Below are 19332 nucleotides of genomic sequence, written 5' to 3' on the forward strand. Positions count from 1 at the left end.
TAATTGTGCACTATATTTAAGCAGTGCAAGATTAAATGTGTGTAAAACAAGGTGGCTGGTGTCTGCTGGACGCAAAAGCAATTGTAGACGTAGACTGTGAAGGTAGGCACAGACCGGTGATTGTCTGAAACAGACAGACCACAACTTGTCTTTATCTGATGCAAACCACAGCTTGTTACCATAGAGACACTTGTTTTTTTGGCTGGTCTTTGCCAATGGTCAGATTTCCCCTGTGGCACCTCACATGCTGTCTGGGCCACCACAATGTTGTCAGAACTGAACTTCAGAAACATCTGAAGTCAACTTAGAAAACAAAGGAACAGAGAACTTTATTGAATTTTTATTTTAGGTCCCAAAAAACCATAATAACATTATATCAATAATATTAATAAAGAAAAATCAAAAAGAAATAAAAACAAACAAAAAAATAAAATTAGCTTAGTTTCCTCAGCCTTTTGTTTAAAGCCAATAGAAACGCTGCATGTCCATATATAGGTAAAGGGGTGTGGCTTCAAGCTAAGGCGAGATGTCCTCTGAGGTGCCAATCAGGAATGTTGAGGTGGTGGGCGGTGCTTGGTGGCAGGGGAGGTCAAGGGTGAGCCTTACAGGCTACTGTTGCGATACCTGAGTAGAACACAGAGCACAAGTTACATTCACGTCATTAACTTCTACTGAAGCCTTACTTTTACCACAGAATAGTTTCAGCCAAGTCAACACCTACAACCTGCCTATTGAGGCAAATTATTTACTTTTGATCATTTCTGTGCTCAGATAAGAGTGGATACTCGCATCACACATACACACGGTCCTACACACCTGCTGCGACTGTGTCTCGGGGCCCCTGCTAGCCAGACGGCTGAGAATGTTCCTCTCAGACATCTGCAATCTCACAGCGACAGGAGGTATCCGGGCAATGGTTGCCGGGAGACGGGTGACATCCGCCTTCATGTCACTAAGCAGCTCCTCCAACTGTTTCAGCACTGACATAGACACGAGAGAGGGTGAGTGAACAAGTCATTACAAAGTGAGAAAACCAAAAAAAAAAAAGTTCTGTTTGGTATTTAATGTTCCCAAATTAATAACATCCTGGTCAACATAAAGTTTGGTTTTACATCACGACCCACCTCAATCAATCACCGTCACGTCAGAGACGACTTTAAGTAGGTGACGTCTCACCTTTGTGCAGGACGGCGTTGGCCGGCTTATTCCCGGACATGGACTCTTTGCTGAGGTGCTGGTGCGACTCGGCCAGGCACTCCACCTCGCTGAAGCGTGTGTTGAGGGCCATGCTGGGGTGGGACGGGTCCTCCGTCATGTTCAGGTAGGCCGCCCGGCGCAGCTGCTCTTCAATCACCAGAGCCTGTTCCAACAGCTGCAGAGAGGCAGAGAGAGAGAGAGAGGGAGGCAGAGAGAGAGAGAGAGAGAGATGTTGTTTAGTCAGCTAGGCTGAGAACTCGGAAGGTGTGTCTTCAAGGTTCTTCAAGCCGTTGTCCCACTAACTCAAGTCATCCACAAAGAAAGCGTACCTTAAACCTCCTGGCCAGGAACTTGTTCTTGATCTCCAGGAAGTTACCGCGGTTCATCTCGCCCTTGAAAGGCTCATTGAGGATGGCGAACCTCACATCATTCTGGATATCCTGCCAGCGGGCATAGCCATGTCTAAGGAGCAATGAGGTTAAGGGGCATCTCCAAAAATGCTTTTACTGTGTAGAACAGAGACACACACACACACACACACACACTATGACCTTCACACACAACAAAGCTTAAAGGATACTGAATGATCCCGGCCAGAAGCCAGTAGTCATGACGACGATGCCAGATCTCATTGGTCTTCTTTGTAACTGTGGCCGCCCGCTCCTCATTCTGCCACAAGGAATGCAGCTCTGCAGAGAGACAGACAGACAGAGACAGAATTTGAGCAGATGATTACGAGCAAAAGGTTGGGACTGTGGACCCAATCTCAACAGGCCAGCAAAGAATGCCAAGAACAGCATTATCCAGTTATCCACAAGACAGATAAACGTGAACTCGGAGCACTCTGAGCAAAGAAAACCCTTCTCCTCCTTCTCTTTTTCCTTCTCCTCCTTCTCTTTTTCCTTCTCCTCCTTCTCTTTTCCTTCTCCTCCTTCTCTTTTCCTTCTCCTCCTTCTCTTTTTCCTTCTCCTCCTTCTCTTTTCCTTCTCCTCCTTCTCTTTTCCTTCTCCTCCTTCTCTTTTTCCTTCTCCTCCTTCTCTTTTCCTTCTCCTCCTTCTCTTTTTCCTTCTCCTCCTTCTCTTTTTCCTTCTCCTCCTTCTCTTTTCCTTCTCCTCCTTCTCTTTTTCCTTCTCCTCCTTCTCTTTTTCCTTCTCCTCCTTCTCTTTTCCTTCTCCTCCTTCTCTTTTCCTTCTCCTCCTTCTCTTTTCCTTCTCCTCCTTCTCTTTTCCTTCTCCTCCTTCTCTTTTTCCTTCTCCTCCTTCTCTTTTCCTTCTCCTCCTTCTCTTTTCCTTCTCCTCCTTCTCTTTTCCTTCTCCTCCTTCTCTTTTCCTTCTCCTCCTTCTCTTTTTCCTTCTCCTCCTTTTTCTTCACCAGCCTCTCCGCTCTTCTCTACTTTCTCGCCCTCCTCCTTCTCTTTTTCCTTCTCCTCCTTCTCTTTTTCCTTCTCCTCCTTCTCTTCTCCGTTGTCGGCTTTGTCGGTTTCCGTGGTGCCGTCAGCCTCCTTCTTCTCAGACTCTTTGTCCTTCTGTTCAGCTGAAGGTTTCTCCTCCTCGTCAGGGATGGCAATGACCTGAGGTCAATAGAGTGGTAATAATTGTTAACAGTTCTTTCAATTGTTAAGGCACTAGGTACTGGATGTGGCTACACTTAAATAAGTCAACAATAATGATACTTTTGAGGAGCTTGCACACTGCTCCAACAAATACCAAACAAACAAACAAACATTCATTCCAAAGTTGGCAGCTGTTGGAAATGGTCAGTTGTTGGAAATTGTCAGGTAGTCTTTAGAATGTTCATAAAACCAACCGTCATGTCAAACTCTAACGACTCCATCCAACAAATGCCAACAAACACAGACGGCCAGCCCACACTGACCCAGCTGTTGGTGTTTGTTGGAGCAATGTGCAATCTACCCAAGGGGATTCACTGCTAGAGAAGCTATGTGGACAAACTCCTTTGAAAGGTCAAATTTTTTGAATGTGAAGGCTCACCTCTGACTCTTCTCCCTTTGTCTCTTTCCCGTTCTTTTCTACCTCTCCCTCCTTCTTCTGCTCCTTCTCTTTGTCGGCGGCGTCCTTGTTGGCATCCTCAGTTTTGGAGGCATCCTCTGCACCAACAGTTGATAAAGGACAAAACCGCAGAGGTGAGCAACTCATTTAGGAACACAGGAACAATTTGTATAACACACCAACAGAAGAATTGGGATTCCCTCATTGAGGAAAAAGGGGAGCTAAAGAAGTAAACAGTGGCCAACCTGGGGCAGGGGTATTGGGCTGGGTGTCTGCGGGGGTTCCAGTGGAGGGGGTCTTGCCTGGGGACTCTGGCTGAGCAGCAGCAGCCGCGGCCGCTGCCTTCTTGCTCTCTTCCAGTTCCATCATCCAGGGCATGGACCACTGGCCATTCACCTCCTCAAACTCCTGAACCTGTAGGGTCACAGACCAAAGAGTAAGGTCAAAGCAGGGTCATCAAAACTGTAGGTCATCATAGACAAGTGCACTTAACATCTTTATTGAAATTTGCCATTAAGGCAACTGAGACATACCTTTTTGCGGATCAGTGACATCACACCAATCCGTGTCAGAACATGTTGCCGTGACAACCCTTCCCTTGGAACACCGTCGGCAAAAGTCTCTGCACCATCAGCACCGGGCTCACACAAGTGCCTCATGAAGAGCGACACATATGCCCTAAGCAAAGAAACATCATACATTCAATTGGGTGGGAAAAAAGTCCAGGTCTAACTATGAAGCCTTGCGGTACTCCATGAAAAAGCCAAGATAGCGGCACAGTCACTCACTTGAACTCCTTCTCAGACTTCCCTCGCAGGTCCCTGACCAACCACTGGGTGGTGAAGGCATCCTGGGGTGGCATTCCGTAACGCATCACAGCATTCAGGAAAGCCTTCCTCTGCCTGGCATTGAAACCAAGCACCTGAGGGGAAAGCAAAAGGTGTCAATCCAATCACGCATCACTACAGCAGCACATTCATACATACAGTTTCAGAGAAAAGCAGAGTTCCAAAGTACTTTATTGTCATTGTCACAAGAGCAACGAGACAGATAAGGCAGTACCAGACTGCAAAAAATAAAATTACTGTACCCAAAACACACAGTTACAGCAATAATAAACAGCAAATATAATAAATAGCAAGTTCTAAAAAACAATACACATTTCAATAATAGACAGCGTAAAGTGCAAGAGTTCTGTCCAGGTTCATATTATGCTTGTGTGTGTGTGTGTGTGTGTGTGTGTGTGTGTGTGTGTGCTTGTGTGTGGGAGGGAGGGCTGTCGTTGTCATGAGTTAGTGATTATGTGTGACTGGGGGGGTTGAGCTGTTGATAAGTCTTATTGCATGTGGCTAAAAACTCTGCTATTCTGGAAGAGTGTGGTGCTCCAGTTGAATCGAACCTCAATGTTGCCTCCAACTCTGGCCAGCAGAGGGGGCAGTGGCTTGTCTTTGTCATTCCTCAGGCCCTTCCTGTTGGGTCGTCGCGAGTTAGCTGCAGGAGGAAGGAGATAACAGTTTTACAGAGGCTACATTAAAAAGCTTTTGTACTCTTACAGTTGCAACCCGATAAATGATGTTAACACAGGTCCTGAATCAGAGACTTAGGGAGTACTACAAGTCCACCCTATACACAGTAGCAGCAGGTTAAGGTGGTGTACCTTCGATACGCTCATCAAAGTCTTCATCACCCTCCTCAGACGCCACTGAGTAATCAGACTGGTTGTCAGACTGGTCATCCTGCCAATCTGTAGAGAATGGGGAAGGAAAAAAACAATAAGACAAGAGCACAGAATGTTATACATGTATAAAAAAAGTAGAATTGTAAAGTCGGTCTACTAGTATCTACACAAACATTTCTACTTTCTAATAGTGATTGAGTGTTCACCCACCAACACAAACAAGTACCCATAAAGAATCATGAGGGAGTTTATAGCTAAGGTGCTTGTAAGTAAATAAATGCAAGTAAAAGCAATAAAAAAAAAAAATAAAACAGCCACAGCCGACCAATTTAATAGGCAACAAAGGCATGTTTTTGTCTGAGTGAGCAATTCCTGTGTGCCCGCAGGTTACTGCAGTAAAAGGTCTGAAAGGGTTTTCTTAAGGCATGTGTGAGCACTCGCCGTGACACTAACCATGCAATCATCCTCAGATCATGCATGCAATGAGGTTAAGCCAACTAAACTGAAAAATGCAAAAAAAAAAAAAAAAAAAAAAAAAAAAAAAAAAAAAAAAAAAAGAAAGAAAAAGTCCTAAACCCAAATCACACATGGACCACTTCTCTACATACCTACATGCTTCTACTCAATGATAAACACAAAGACAAACACAAAGGGGGATGGTTAGAAGGTAGTAATGCCGCGCAGAGCCGTTTGTTACCCCGTCTACTACCTCGGTCCTCCTGGGAGCCATCGTTGTAGTTGACCTGCTTGCGGATACGTTTGCCTTTGCCCAAATTGCGGGCCAGGTCTTCCTGCTGCTGCTCGTAGTGGTGCCTCAGCAGCTTCTCCCAGTAGTCTGGGTCCACACTCTCCTCCTGCTTAATAATCTCACGCTGCACCTCTTCTTCCTGGGAGAACAAACGTTGGAAAAAAATAAATAAAAAAATGATGGGGACTGCCTGGTCACAAGTATGATATTGCATTCCCAAAGACATTTGTTGATCTCTTATTCCTTAGATTTTCTAACCCAACTAAATGCTTAAAAACCCGCAAAAACATGCAAGATATTCAACTTCTCTTGTGTAACCTTTCTGGACTTGTTTAGAGTTGGAAGGGTCGAATGCTAATTTAAAGTACTGACCTCCTCATCCTCATCCTTCACCACGTACTGGGCCACCTTGAAGGAGCTCAGGTATTCGTTCATGCTCTGGATCTCAGTATCATCATCAGTGGCGTCCTGGTTGCGGTCCAGGAGCCGGTCAATGGCCTTTTCATCATAGTGGATGACACTGCTGTCCTCCTCTTTGTTCTCTCCTGCAGAGAAAGAAATAGTTACGTTTGTTGTTTGTGACGGATAACATTTCATTTTTCTATATTACAGTCTTTGTGCTTCAAGCTGGGTGATGATGGATTTCTAACCATCTAGCTCATCCTTGAAAAGTTCCTCTGTTCCGAACTTCAGAATGTCATCCAGCTCCTGCTTGGACATGGACCCCGTTTTGGAGCCAAGACCTGGACGCACCACCAAATGGGTCAACATCATCTTTTTCTTTGCCACCTGAAATAGACAGAAAAAAAAAAAAAAAAAAAAAAACACAGATCAGAGGTATTGCCAGGTATCATGGAGGTGTTGCTATATCATGGTATTCCATTTTTGGGCGCAACACAGTATCTGAGAATTGTGAGTTGTGAATTCCATGTACCTGAGTAATTCGCTCCTCCACAGAGGCCTTGGTGACAAAACGGTAGATCATCACCTTCTTGTTTTGGCCAATACGGTGAGCTCTGCTGAAAGCCTGGTGAGGAGGGTGAGAATAGAGCAGAAAAGATTAGAATCATAAACGTTTTTTGCCTTTTGCCTCATCATTTCAGAGGGGATCAACATCAACGTGAACCTAAAAAAAGCTCTGAAAAATCAGCCTAAGGTGCAGTCACTGACCTGAATGTCATTGTGAGGGTTCCAGTCGGAGTCATAGATGATGACTGTGTCAGCTGTGGCCAGGTTGATACCCAGACCACCAGCCCTGGTAGACAGCAGGAAGGCAAACTGGATCGCACCCGGTGCTGAAGGAGAACACAGAATGTTACTAAAGCACATGAGTCAGACTGAACTCTGATAACTGGATAAACCAGGTGTAAACCAAGCTTTACAATGTCTGGTAATGCAGTTGGAGAGTGTTAATTCACCCAGTTTTAAATACGAGGGGGTTAGACAGCTAAGAGATAATGAGGAATTCTTACAGTTGAAGCGGTCAATGGCTTCCTGTCTCATGCCTCCAGTGACGCTTCCATCGATACGCTCGTACTTGTAGCCTTCATTTTCCAGGAAGTCTTCCAGCAGGTCCAACATTTTGGTCATCTGGGAAGAACATACCAACAGGTTAGTGCCTTTGCTGAACAAAACTGTTACAAAAATTTTAACAAAAATGTACATAACATAATATTATAGAAAAGCAAATATGTTTTGTTTTGTAAATATAAGTAAATTACAAAAACACATGTTACACACAGTCATACCTGAGAGAAAATAAGCACCCTGTGTCCCCCGTCCTTGAGTTTTCTAAGCATCTTTTGCAGCAGGAACAGCTTTCCAGCAGCTTTGGTCAAGGCATTACCTTCGTACATGCCATTGGGCATCTTTGGAGCTTCCTGTTTGAGAACATCAATCACATGTTTAACACTGCGTCTTAATTTGTAGCACACGTTCATTCAAATATTCCTATGTAAATATCCATGGTATGTTCACAAGACAATAGTTCACATAATTATGGATCATACCATTGCGGCCGCGGGAAACAGGTAGGGGTGGTTGCAGCATTTCTTTAGGTCCATCACCACGTTGAGCAGGGATACCTGATTACCACCTCCACGGGTGTTCAAGGCCTCAAAGTTGCGAGTCAAGATGAACTTGTAGTATTTCCTGTAGAGACACGACACATTTTAAACCACTTCAAATAAACCATATAGTCTCCACTAATGTGGAGATCTTGACTGGATATTTTGATTGGTGTGAATATTTTCTATTCCGTGTTCTATTCAACACCCTCCCATCCATCCTCCTTCACGTACTTTTGCATTGGGCTCAGCTCAACTCGGACGATGAGCTCCGTCTTTGAGGGCATGTGTTTGAAGACGTCCGCCTTCAACCTACGCAACATGTGCGGACCAAGCATGTCGTGCAGCTTCTTGATCTGGTCTTCCTTGGCAATGTCGGCAAACTCTTCCAAGAAGCCCTCAAGGTTACTGAGATACAAAGAGGGCCAGCAGTTAAGATATTGTTTCTGTACAGTTTAAGATTTCTGTACAATACACCTCTAGGGTTTTTGGCAAAGCCATAATACAGATTAAAGGCAGCACGCTCACACTCACACACCACACACACACACACACTTACTGGAATCTCTCAGGCGTGAGGAAGTTAAGCAGATGGAAGAGCTCTTCCAGGTTATTCTGCAGAGGTGTTCCGGTCAACAGCAGCTTGTGTTGGAGAGGGTAGTTATTCAGCACCCTGAAGAACTAGAGGAGAGAGGAGCACAACAGAGTTAATTCAGTTCATTCAAGGATCATACGTGTAGCTGATGATTTTGAAATGCCCCCTTTGGAGGTCTTAAGATTTATTCATGCCAATTCATAAGCTTGCTTTTATTATGCTCATTATTTGGATCAGGAGTCCCCATTCTTTTTCATTAAACTCTCACATAAAGAGGACCAGCTGTATTACATTGTCGTATGAACTCACCTTGGACTGGTTGTTCTTCAGCCTATGGGCTTCGTCCACTACCAGGCAAGCCCATTCGATGGAGCCCAGGATGGCCATGTCGATGGTAATCAGCTCGTACGACGTCAGCAGGACATGGAACTTCACCTGTGCCTCTTTCTAAAGTAAAAAGGAAAAAAAAAAAGTTAGGGGAACCATTCAAACTCAAATCGACAGGCAAGACAAGGAACGAGACTCACCAAGGAGAACCGCACCCACAACCATGCCATCCTAGTTATTCTATAGACCCTTCTAATCTGTTCCTAGAGGATTTCCGATTTATTTAAAACGTTCAAAATCAACATAGAAGTATTTCATACTTTGAAATGAAAATGAAACGGACTTTAGTGTAATGCTCTACAAAATATCGATTTTTAACACTTGAGACCAAGTTATCATGAGTTGCCTTATGAATGTAGTTGAAAGAGTCTATCAATTAGTATTAGTCTGACACACTGAAATCCTCCCTTCATCCTTGCCCTCCTCACCTTCATTCGAGAGGCCTTCTTGCCGGTGCGGATAGCGTTGTCCTCGAAGGAGAACTCATTCTCACGGATGACAGCCCTGCTGTCTTTGTCACCCACATAGGTAACCACGTACATGTCTGGGGCCCACAGCTCAAACTCACGCTCCCAGTTTATGATCGTGGACAAGGGGGCGCTCACCAGGAACGGTCCCTTAGAGTGACCCTGGAGGTGGAAAAAAAAGGAGAAAAGGTCATTCTCAGGGATAACTCCAGGATCCCTTAAAATTGACCAAAAGTGATAAGGCTTGTGTTTTTAACAAAACTGAACAGCATCATTTGACAGACAGACACAGCCAAAAAGCTTCGTCCTGTCTCAAGTTTCACCAGTAGGTGGCAGAAGTATCTCCATGCTGGCTCAGGGCCAGACCCATTCAAGCTTGACAAACTAAATGTGGCCACTGATTTTCTGGATTACGCTCTTATGCAGCCCATAGCATTAGGATAATGCCAAATTCATCAACATCGTATCAAATGAAAGGGTACCGATATTGTAATATGGCCATATACAATTCCCCACAATGTTGGCTCAGATAACATGGATGTTTGCCGAGGATAACGTTGCGTGAAAAGCTGGGCACAGCTGGCATTATAATAACCACAGAGATTTCAGCAAGAAGACAGCTGATTAAAACCTGGATTATAATGGGAGAACTGAAGTGGAATTGTGGTCTCATAGAGCCATGGGCTTGTCATGTTGCATGACAACCTGACAAACATTTGAGGAACTCCGGCTTTCATTTTGAGACCGAAATGAAAATAAAACGGAGCATACAAGATGCAGGTTACAAAGTTTCCCATTTTTTTATGGCAAAAGCTTTTACAAAACTGCAACAGCTGTACGTGGATAGATCAGTCAGCATCTTCATCGATCATCCTCTTAAATAGACAGATATCTTCCAAATTTAGAAGAGCTCTTAGCGTATGCTTGCTTTAATTATTCAGTACTCTGCTTGTAAATACAAACAGAAATAAAAAAAAAGACAAATCTATTAAGGAGCACTACATGTTTCTAACCCCCAAAGAAATAATGAGTTGTCTGACTACAATATCAGTTTAGACCTACAATGCATCAGATCACCTTGACATCTACATGTTTTTCTACCTCACATTCACCTTCTCCATATCTCACACACACACACACACACACACACCTCCTTATAGAGAGAGTAGAGGAACACAGCGGTCTGCACGGTCTTTCCCAGACCCATCTCGTCGGCCAGGATGGTGTCTGTGCCCTGTGCCCAGGAGAAGCGAAGCCAGTTGAGACCCTCCAGCTGGTACGGGTGGAGGGTACCACCTGTGGAGTCCAGGTACTCGGGCTGGCGTTCAAACTTGATGGTGGGCTTTAAGGGACAAACAGGGAAAAAAAAAAGTGTAAGCACTTCTAGGACAAGTTGCACATTGTGCAGCAATATTTGGATGGACTATTTTGCGCCTGTATCTTCTCTCTCTCACACACACACACACACACACTTACATCCACCACTGGGTTCTCAGGAGGTCTGTCGAGCCTCTTCATTTTGCCCTTAATCTTCAGCTTCTTGCCAGGCCTTCCTTCATCTCCCATCATCAGTTCCCTAATACACAATCACAGACCATTAGACCAGACCATTCTTTTATGTTTTTTGATAATGCTATTTTACCTACGGTCCTTTCTTCTAAACATTATCTGTTGTTTACATATTATCTATGTAAAGCACGTTGAACTGCCTCTGTGTATCAGATGTGATGTATAAACTAACCTGTAAAGTCAATGCATACCTGTGGTGCCAGTACTGCAGTTTATAAGTGTCGAACTCGGGGACCTCCATGTCCTCAGCCTCCCAGGTGGCCTGGTCATAGGGCAGGTCTTTCCACTTAATCAGGTAGTGCACGTTGTTCTTTTTGTCCACACTGCACACACAGGTAAAGGATGGAGGAGAATTGCGGGTAAACAAAAGGTGAGATTAATTATTAGTCAACCTTGTCATCTCACCTTTCCCTAGTTATCTTTCTACTGAGCTAACCAGCTGCTGCTTCACAGAGTGTGTGTGTGTGTGTGTTCGCTCACCTGTGGTTGAGAATGCGGTGGAGCATCATCCACTCCATCTTGATGCCGTAGCGGTAGTATTTCTCCTCCATCTGTGCATAGACGGGGTCTTTGTTCTTGCGTTTGTCACTCTTATCCTCATCGCCCTCAACACCAAAGTCAATGGACGGGGGCTCGTCCATGTCGTTCTTGCGCTGGTAGTTACGGAACATCACCTGACAGTGCAGCTCCAGCTAGATGGGGAGAGGGAGAGCAAATGGATTCAATTTCAAACGTTTCAAACTCTTCAAACTTACTGAAGAGAAATATTTACTAATTATAAACCACTAAGATGAATTAAACTGTGTCCCATGGAAGTGTTTTGTCATGCATTTACTGAAGACTGGTACAATATGGATGCATAGATTACTTGTAGGCCAGCCAAAAGAGAGCATGATCAACAACAGGATTATGTGTGGAAATATGCAAGTTGTGTCTACACACATCCAGGTGGGCTTACCTGTAGCTCCGATACCCAGGAGCAATGCCAGTAGGACATGTTGTGCCACTTGGCGAAGAACTCTCTCTCTGCGCGGCCAGCCAGTGGGGGAGGGTCTGGCTGGTCAGCAGGGAGATCAGGAGGACGGGCCACGGGGGTCGGGGGTGGAGGGTCACCCCAGCGCCATGTAAGGATCTTCTGCACCTTACCCTTCAGGGCCGGACACTGGAAACACAACGACACAATCCAGTTTTATGGCCACACCGAAAACATCGTTTGAAGTTCGTTCAGTTGCTTGTCAATCTAACTTGTATCAGATTGTGTAATTGACTGGCTCACCAAGCAGCGTGGGCAGATCCATTCTCCGTTGGGGATCTCGGGCAGGGGCGGGTTGAGGCAGTGGATGTGGTACGACGAGGGGCAGGAGTCGCAGCAGAGCAGCTCGCCGCCATCCTTACATACGCGGCAGTACTCCATGTGGTGGTCATCCTCCTCGGCGGCCGCCTCAATCTCCTCCTCAGCCTCCGAGCCCTCCTCACGCGCCTCCCACTGGATGCCCTCCTTCTCCTGAGAGGAGATCAAATACAGCGGAAAGGATGAGAGGGTGACAGAGCTAGTCATCCTTCAACTCTCCTCTGAGAATGACCCATTATCCCTTCATATTGGCACAGAAACTATGGGAGAAGATGGATCAACTGCGTGGAGTGATGTGTGGCTGTTATGATTTTAAAAACTCCAGTGAGGGCATAAACCACCAGGGGGTGTTCCGTGGTGTTTGTGATGTTCCCTTTTCAGTGTGGGGGGTTCCCGTTGTGTGTGTGTGTGTGTGTGTGTGTGTGTGTGTGTGTGTGAGAGACTCACGCAGTGCGGGCAGCTCCAGGTGCCCTCAGGGGCTTTCTCCATATCAGGGTCCAGACACACCATGTGGTACGCTCTTGGGCATGTGTCGCAGAGGATGATCTCCCCACCCTGTTGACACACCTCGCAGTAGTCCTGGTGATCAGTCTCGTAGCCATCGCCATCCTCCTCCACTAAGGCAAGGAAAAGGACAAGTGTGAAAATGAACTTCAAAAACCTGACGATCCCTAAACATAATTACATTCACTAGTTCGCCCGTCGGCATGATTGCTATACTGAGTGTATAAGCTAAGCGCATGTTTGGCATGGTAGCTGGCCGTGGTCATGGAATGCCTGAAGCAGAGATCGCGATAGAGCGATGGCCGCTTGCACCCCCCCAGTGTAAGGAGGATGCGTAACTGGGCTATCAGTGAAATGGAGAAGTAAGGGGAGGAGGAGGGATAATTTTGCGAGCGCCACGGCGTGTGACGTATGGATAAGGAGGCCGGCTTAAATACCCTGGCAGCGGAAGACAGGTGAGTTAATTGCTGTCAATCATCCCTAAGGGCTCCTCCCGAACTTTGTTTAGAAAACATCATTATGAGTCAAGTCGCAAGAAAGATGTGAAGGGTTTGGTTCCAAAACACTATATATCCGGTTTTAAAAAACATTAGTCATGCTATTTAATTGTGTATACCAGGAAGTAATCAATCAAATTGCAAATTGTGTTGTTTTGATTAAGTAAAGACAAATCAAATAACAATACCCAAAAATATTTCTACTGAAATCACTTGGAAAACATTAATGAAGGAAAAAAAAAAAAAAAAAAAAAAGGTTTATGAAAATGCATTTAAATGGTGAATATGGCGTTTTGGAACCAAACTCTTCATGGGCTAAACTACAAGCGGCCACTCACCCTTCTTCTTCTTTTTGGTGGGCTTGGGCTTCTTCTTGGAGCGGCTGCTGCGGCTGTTGGAGCTGTCCGACACTGACACGCTGTTCATGCTGCCGTCATCAAAGTCACTGTCCACGTCCACGTCATCCTCTTCGCTCTGAGTCAGGACACAAGGTGACAGACTGGGTATGAGTAACCAGTTAATAATACCATATTTCTCTGACAGGAAGAGATCAGACTGACAAGAGTGTGAGTCAGAAAAGGTGAGAAACACAAAGTGATGTGATACAGGGTAGAAAGGAGTGTTATCCATCCAAAGAAAAGCAGGAAACAAGCCCTAAACACTCACCGAGGAACGCTTCCTCTTGCTGTTGAAGCCTCCCAGCTTGATCTTCAGTGGAGCCACCTTCTTAGCCTTTACATTCTTTGGGGTTGGGGGTTTGGGGGCTGGCTTGGACTTCTTGCGAGCATTAGGTCCTGTTGAGAAAATGATGGGATGTTTACAACTCTATACAAGGTTCAAGCCCACAGAACTCAGATATGATCCGTCAAACGGAACACATCTTCTGAATATTACAACTGAGCCGAATCAGATTGATACTAAAGTTACTGGTGCCTGAGCAGACAGGTTTAGGTCCCCTCATGAACCTCAAGGGTCTCGGGTCATCTCACCTTTGCCCTCCTTTGTCTTTGCTTTGCGGAGTGGTGGGGCTGGAGGTGGCTGCGGTTCGGGGGGTGGTGGGGGTGCGAGGGTGGCTGCCGGTCCTTCAGTCACCATGCTCTCCACGGCGGCGGCTACGTTCGCAGCTGCCAGTGCGGCAGTGGCTGTGGCCGAGCCTCGCAGGGGGTTCTTGGTGCTGAACTCACGCCATTTGGCGCCAAGCACCATCATCATCTTGGACACGGCAATCTTGGGGTTCTTCGCTGCTATGAGGGGCCTGTGAGGGGGGGGGCATAGAGATGAGGTCAGGACAGAGTCAGAAGATGTGTCCACTTATGTGGAGTATTACACTAGCTTCTCTAAAAAATAATAACTTATCACTAATAGTGATACACACAAAAGCTGTGTAAAGACGCGAAAGCTTCCATACCTGACAAACTGGCTGAAGGCTTTGTAATTAGTGAGAGATCGGTAGTCCTCTTCACTGAAGACATGGTCAATATCCTCCATACCCCAGTCATCCAGAAGCTGAGATGAAGTCTTAGGCTCCTGAAGGGACAAGTCCAGATTTAATTCAAATGACTTACTAGGCCTAAGTGTCAGGGCACTGATGAAATTATAAACTTTAAAATTTGGACAATGTGGCATGCTTTCATGCGGGGAAATCTTTCAGATTTCATTCAACCTTTTCAAGAGAGGATTCTTTGCAGAACAATAAAAAGCAAGTCTTACATTTTAAAGTTGGAATGGAATTAATGCTTTAAATGCCAAATGCTTTCTGCTAAAGGGGGTTGAACTACATTTACAGCAAAGTTGCTTTCACTAAGGAACACATTTTGAAAAATTGCTGCACCTTCAAGGATGGTTCAAGAGCAGCCAACCAGCACTCACCGAGCTATCATCATCGTCTTCCTCCTCCTCTTCCTCCTCCGCAGGCTCTTTCCTCTTGGCACTGGAAGACCCTCCGCTGCGCTCCGTGGCACCACTGCTCCTCTTTTTCTCTTTGGCGGAGCTACCGCGCTTCTTCTTCTTGCGGCCAGGTGTGTAGTCACTGCCCTCGCTGTCCGAGCGGACGCCGCCACCAACAGCCTCCTCCTCGACCTCCTCCCGCTCAGGACCTTCGATGGGCTCTGGCGAGCTAACCGGCGGGTCCTGCAGGACACACGTGGGACATTAGAAATGCAAGCGCTCATAAACATGTGCATTACAGGTTTGCACACAAACACAAATGGAATGAAAAAAATTCCACTCTCATATAGATGTAGACATATGCTCAGATAGAAATTTGCATTGATCAATACACTTATTACATGCATAAACACATCAACACAAGCATAGGTCGACAAACGTTCACATCACAAGCCCTAGGTGGTTTGTGTGGCTGTGACCACTACAAAGCTATAGGTGAAAGAAAAAGCCATAAAGGGAACAGTAGGGAAATTGGGTTTAGATATGGGTAGTACAGCAGAATGGTGCTTGACTACTCTCAATGCTGCTCAGTACTGTTGCAGCTGTAATTTATCTTTGTAAAGGGCAAATACCATTTTCCCCATTTAGGATGAGCTAGTGGAATAAAACCTAAAATTACTGCTAGGTGACATTCCTACATCAGAGATGAATTATATATGAGTCAATCTCAAGAATTCATGTGAGAAATGGGGCAGAAAATGGGCCTTTATAGGAGATGTCCAGCAAACAAGGGCCCAATGCAAGTTAAATTTAGAAGACAGGAATACTGTGTTAATTCTGCTCCCTTGAGATGTGGCAGCTCTTGCCAAGAATTTGTCAGACTGCAGCCATGAGAATGACTGGGCCTAAACAAAGCTGCAATTTTCAGTATGGTGTTAAGACAATCTCAAACTTAAAGACTGTACAAGTAAACAGAGCAGGACCATTAAATCGGTATGGAGGGAATGGGTCCAAAACTCATAATTGTGCATAGGGCACAGATATTCACAAACACACACACACGCACCTCGCGTCGTGGTCGTTGCCTCTTGCTGCTCTTGCTCTCTTTGCTCTTCTTAGCCTTTTTCTTCTTCTTCACCTTGGGGGCTTCGCCCTCTGACATGTCCTCCTCCAGCTCCTCCTCATCTGGAAAGAAGCCAGACACACAAAGCCTGTCAGCCCAGCCCCACACCACCTCACTCCCGACCGACCTCTGGGGCCGGCAGCACACTGCTAAGTTGTCTATTGATGAAGGCGTAGAGTAGCTCTCAATAAAAAAAAGGATTCACTTTTATAATATAACTTTGTGACTGAAAAAGTGAAACATGTGAAATATGCAAAAACTAGTGTGATAAATGATGCACTTGAGTTTGAAGCACTTCTGCAAATCATATGTACCATGCAATAAAAGAACAAATAAAGAACTCGGTGCAACCTTGACAACCATGTCAGGCCCAAATCCTCTAATGTGAGGAATGCAGAGGAATATCAGGACAGGTCAAACTGTGGCACCTTCTGTAGGTTAGTGAATAGTAGTAGGTTGTTTATGTCTAAGATCTGTCGCTCAAGTCTGTGAGTGCAAAACTGGCTGGCAATGTTACTGACAATGTCATTCGGCTCTTGCGATAGGATCTGATAGAACATGACCTCCACCACAGTGACATGTCCCTAACAAGAGTTTCGGGAATGTCACAAGAGCAACAACAATTGTTCGAAATCATGAAAACAGTTCAAACCAGGAGAACTTTAAGCAATGAACGGCAGTAAATTCTTAGTTGATCGAGAACTAAAAACGACATCAAGCACCTGGACACGGAAAGACAAATGCTTGAATGACACATAAAATGATATCCAAAAACAATAGACGCGCTGTATTGGATAATTAAGGTTAAGACTACCCGTCCTAACTCCTCTTGCATAATCGGTTACCGATTTATAACGTTAACCATGTTGGTTAGCTAACGTTAGCGTTACGCTTGCTGGTGAAGAAAAATCCAAGGCTGAAGTCAGAAGGAGCGACCAACTCTTAAGTACTTAGCGCCATAGTATTAATGTTACTTATCCTGACAAATGCACGCTTAACAACGAACAAATCAGCTCGACACATTTGAAAACATTCAATGAAACACGATTTCTGTTTGTATCATGAAGAATAAAACTATTGTAGCGGTTGTGACAATGTTGTCAATTTAGGGAAAGCCCCTCGCGGCATTTTCCGGTTACCGTCGTCACATAACCTACTACCTTGGAAACAGCTAGTGGTCTTGCAAGCAAAATTGCAAAACGAAGATTTTTCTCTGCTCTGGTTTAAACAACTGTTTAAATTAGTAGAAAATGACTTCCAGAGTCAAGTCTACCGCTTTCTGTCACCCGGCGTACATACACGCCAAACACCAACGTCATCAGCGTGCTAACCAACTAGCTACCAATCCAACAGAGCTCGCGGCGGTCCACCATCTGCACGCGAAAATACCGGTAGGCCGCAGTTCGGGAACACGGTGTGAAATAAGCATCTCTGTTACGTTAAGGTCATACACCAAAATGACCAATTCCCTTTTCGTGTGCTACAAATGTCAACAGCACGACTCGGAACATCACAGAGGCATTGCCAACATGGATGGATGTCGAAATGCGATGTTATGACACGGAGCTAACAAGTGAGCTAACTAGCGGATAACAAGCGATAGCCTAGCTCGCAAATGGATGAATCCGCATCACTGGTCCGCATAGTTGCAGTTTGCCATCTTCGCTAACTGCTTGCAGCGATTGACTATCGCACAGTAAGTGCATGGCGTTGAGAAGTACTATAGTAATTCTCAAATTACGGATTAGTTGCACATATTTCAGTCTTCTTAACTCCGACGAACTTTTACAAGCTTTTTCAGCCAAACCAGAATCTAGAGAGTTATGTTAACATATACATTAAGTACATAATCACAATGTTAACGTAACCAACATGACCCAGAACGATGAAGGCTTCAAACACACATATTCGTCCGTCTACTGACTTAAATAACAAGCACAAACAAAAGTTTGAGATACTAACGTTATCAATGTAACAGGGAACTCTAACTGGTAAGCCGTAACGTTAGCCATGGACATGTCTAATACAGGCGTTGATACAACTTAAAACTTGGTTGCAGTTGCAGCATATATTGATGGATGCAGTGTGATTGTTTCAACCTAACCCAAGTTAGCCAGCTAGCCATCACACTTGTGTATGTTGTGCCAGCTAATTCAAATTACATTACCTTGAATCATGCTTCGTTTTTCAGTATGTCCAAAATCATCCCTCTCGTCTTCACTCCCCGACATTATGACTGTATTTTCACCTCACAGTGTGGGAAAATGTAGTTTGAGTAGTTTTTCCTCTTCGGCTTTCACCCAATCTTGCGTCTATCCAAGTCGACGCGGGAGGAGGGAAAGCCGGTGGCGAGGGGGTGAAATCAAAAAGAACAAAAAGCAAACGGAAGTTAATGTTGAGTAGGTTGAGCTCCAGGTGGACCTAGAATCTCGACCTACGATATTCCTTATTAAAGTAGTTAACAAAGTAACTACAAAAAGATCTAAAGTATCTAACATTAACGAGATAAACGCTAAGGAATGACACGAAGATGACAAGATATAGGCTACTTAATGCATCCTTTGCTTTAGCGGCCAAGCTCCTAGCGGTTAGCTAACTAACATTACCATACTGGCTAGCTACTAGATATATACCTCTGGCAAGCAGGCGACAGCTTTGTATGCTTGCTAACTCGCCTGTTAGCTTTACCGGCTAAATTCGGAGGCACGAATATGTCGTCCCGCCATGAATTCATTTTTTGTCTTTTGGACACGGGACACTAAAGTGTTCTAATGTCCGTAGTTTTACACATGTGATTCTAACATACTCGTTGAAACAGTAGTCAAAATTTGCAACAATGTACAGTTACTCACAGAACTTGAATGATCCCGTTGTTTCCGAAAAAAATGGATTACCTTATTTTGTAATTAACTCTTTACACACTAAAATATGTCGTATTCCTCTTACAGTTGTACTTAAGACTAAATGTATTTCCAATCAATTAAGCCGTATTCTAATGTTGGATGTTGTCCGGCATTTCATACGACGTCGCCGTCTCTAGCTCACTCACTAACACCCCTTGCATACACACAAAGAGATCAGGGGCCAGACATCCCATAATAACCCCCCCACATACACTTACCCCTCCCCCACTCTGCATAGTTACCTTGCAACGTACAGACCATAATAATCCCCCACATACACTTTCTTCCCCATTCCTCCGTGCCCCCCTAGCAACCAACGTTACCATAGAAACACTCACCCCCTCCCACCCC

General features: G+C 44.9%; 1 protein-coding gene across 1 annotated transcript; it reads right to left on the bottom strand.

The window, feature by feature from the left end:
• Positions 1-324: 324 nt before the first annotated feature.
• On the bottom strand, positions 325-19144 carry chd4a (chromodomain helicase DNA binding protein 4a). Its single transcript, XM_048230226.1, has 39 exons — positions 18931-19144; positions 18246-18390; positions 16022-16140; positions 14938-15198; positions 14477-14595; positions 14058-14323; positions 13735-13862; positions 13407-13542; positions 12515-12684; positions 11993-12220; positions 11675-11878; positions 11197-11408; positions 10908-11039; positions 10624-10723; positions 10298-10489; positions 9109-9309; positions 8603-8740; positions 8258-8379; positions 7933-8106; positions 7642-7783; positions 7381-7512; positions 7105-7222; positions 6803-6927; positions 6567-6659; positions 6283-6421; positions 6005-6177; positions 5594-5771; positions 4864-4950; positions 4606-4697; positions 3995-4128; positions 3740-3884; positions 3452-3620; positions 3189-3304; positions 2558-2767; positions 1778-1926; positions 1527-1659; positions 1177-1372; positions 817-980; positions 325-624 (listed from the first exon to the last, which is right to left on the bottom strand). The coding sequence occupies exons 2-39, from the start codon at positions 18307-18309 to the stop codon at positions 610-612; spliced, it is 5676 nt and encodes a 1891-aa protein (XP_048086183.1). The 5' UTR covers positions 18310-18390; positions 18931-19144; the 3' UTR covers positions 325-609.
• Positions 19145-19332: the final 188 nt, after the last annotated feature.

Source organism: Alosa alosa, chromosome 20, assembly GCF_017589495.1.
Source record: "Alosa alosa isolate M-15738 ecotype Scorff River chromosome 20, AALO_Geno_1.1, whole genome shotgun sequence".
NCBI classification, from domain to species: Eukaryota; Metazoa; Chordata; class Actinopteri; order Clupeiformes; family Clupeidae; genus Alosa; species Alosa alosa.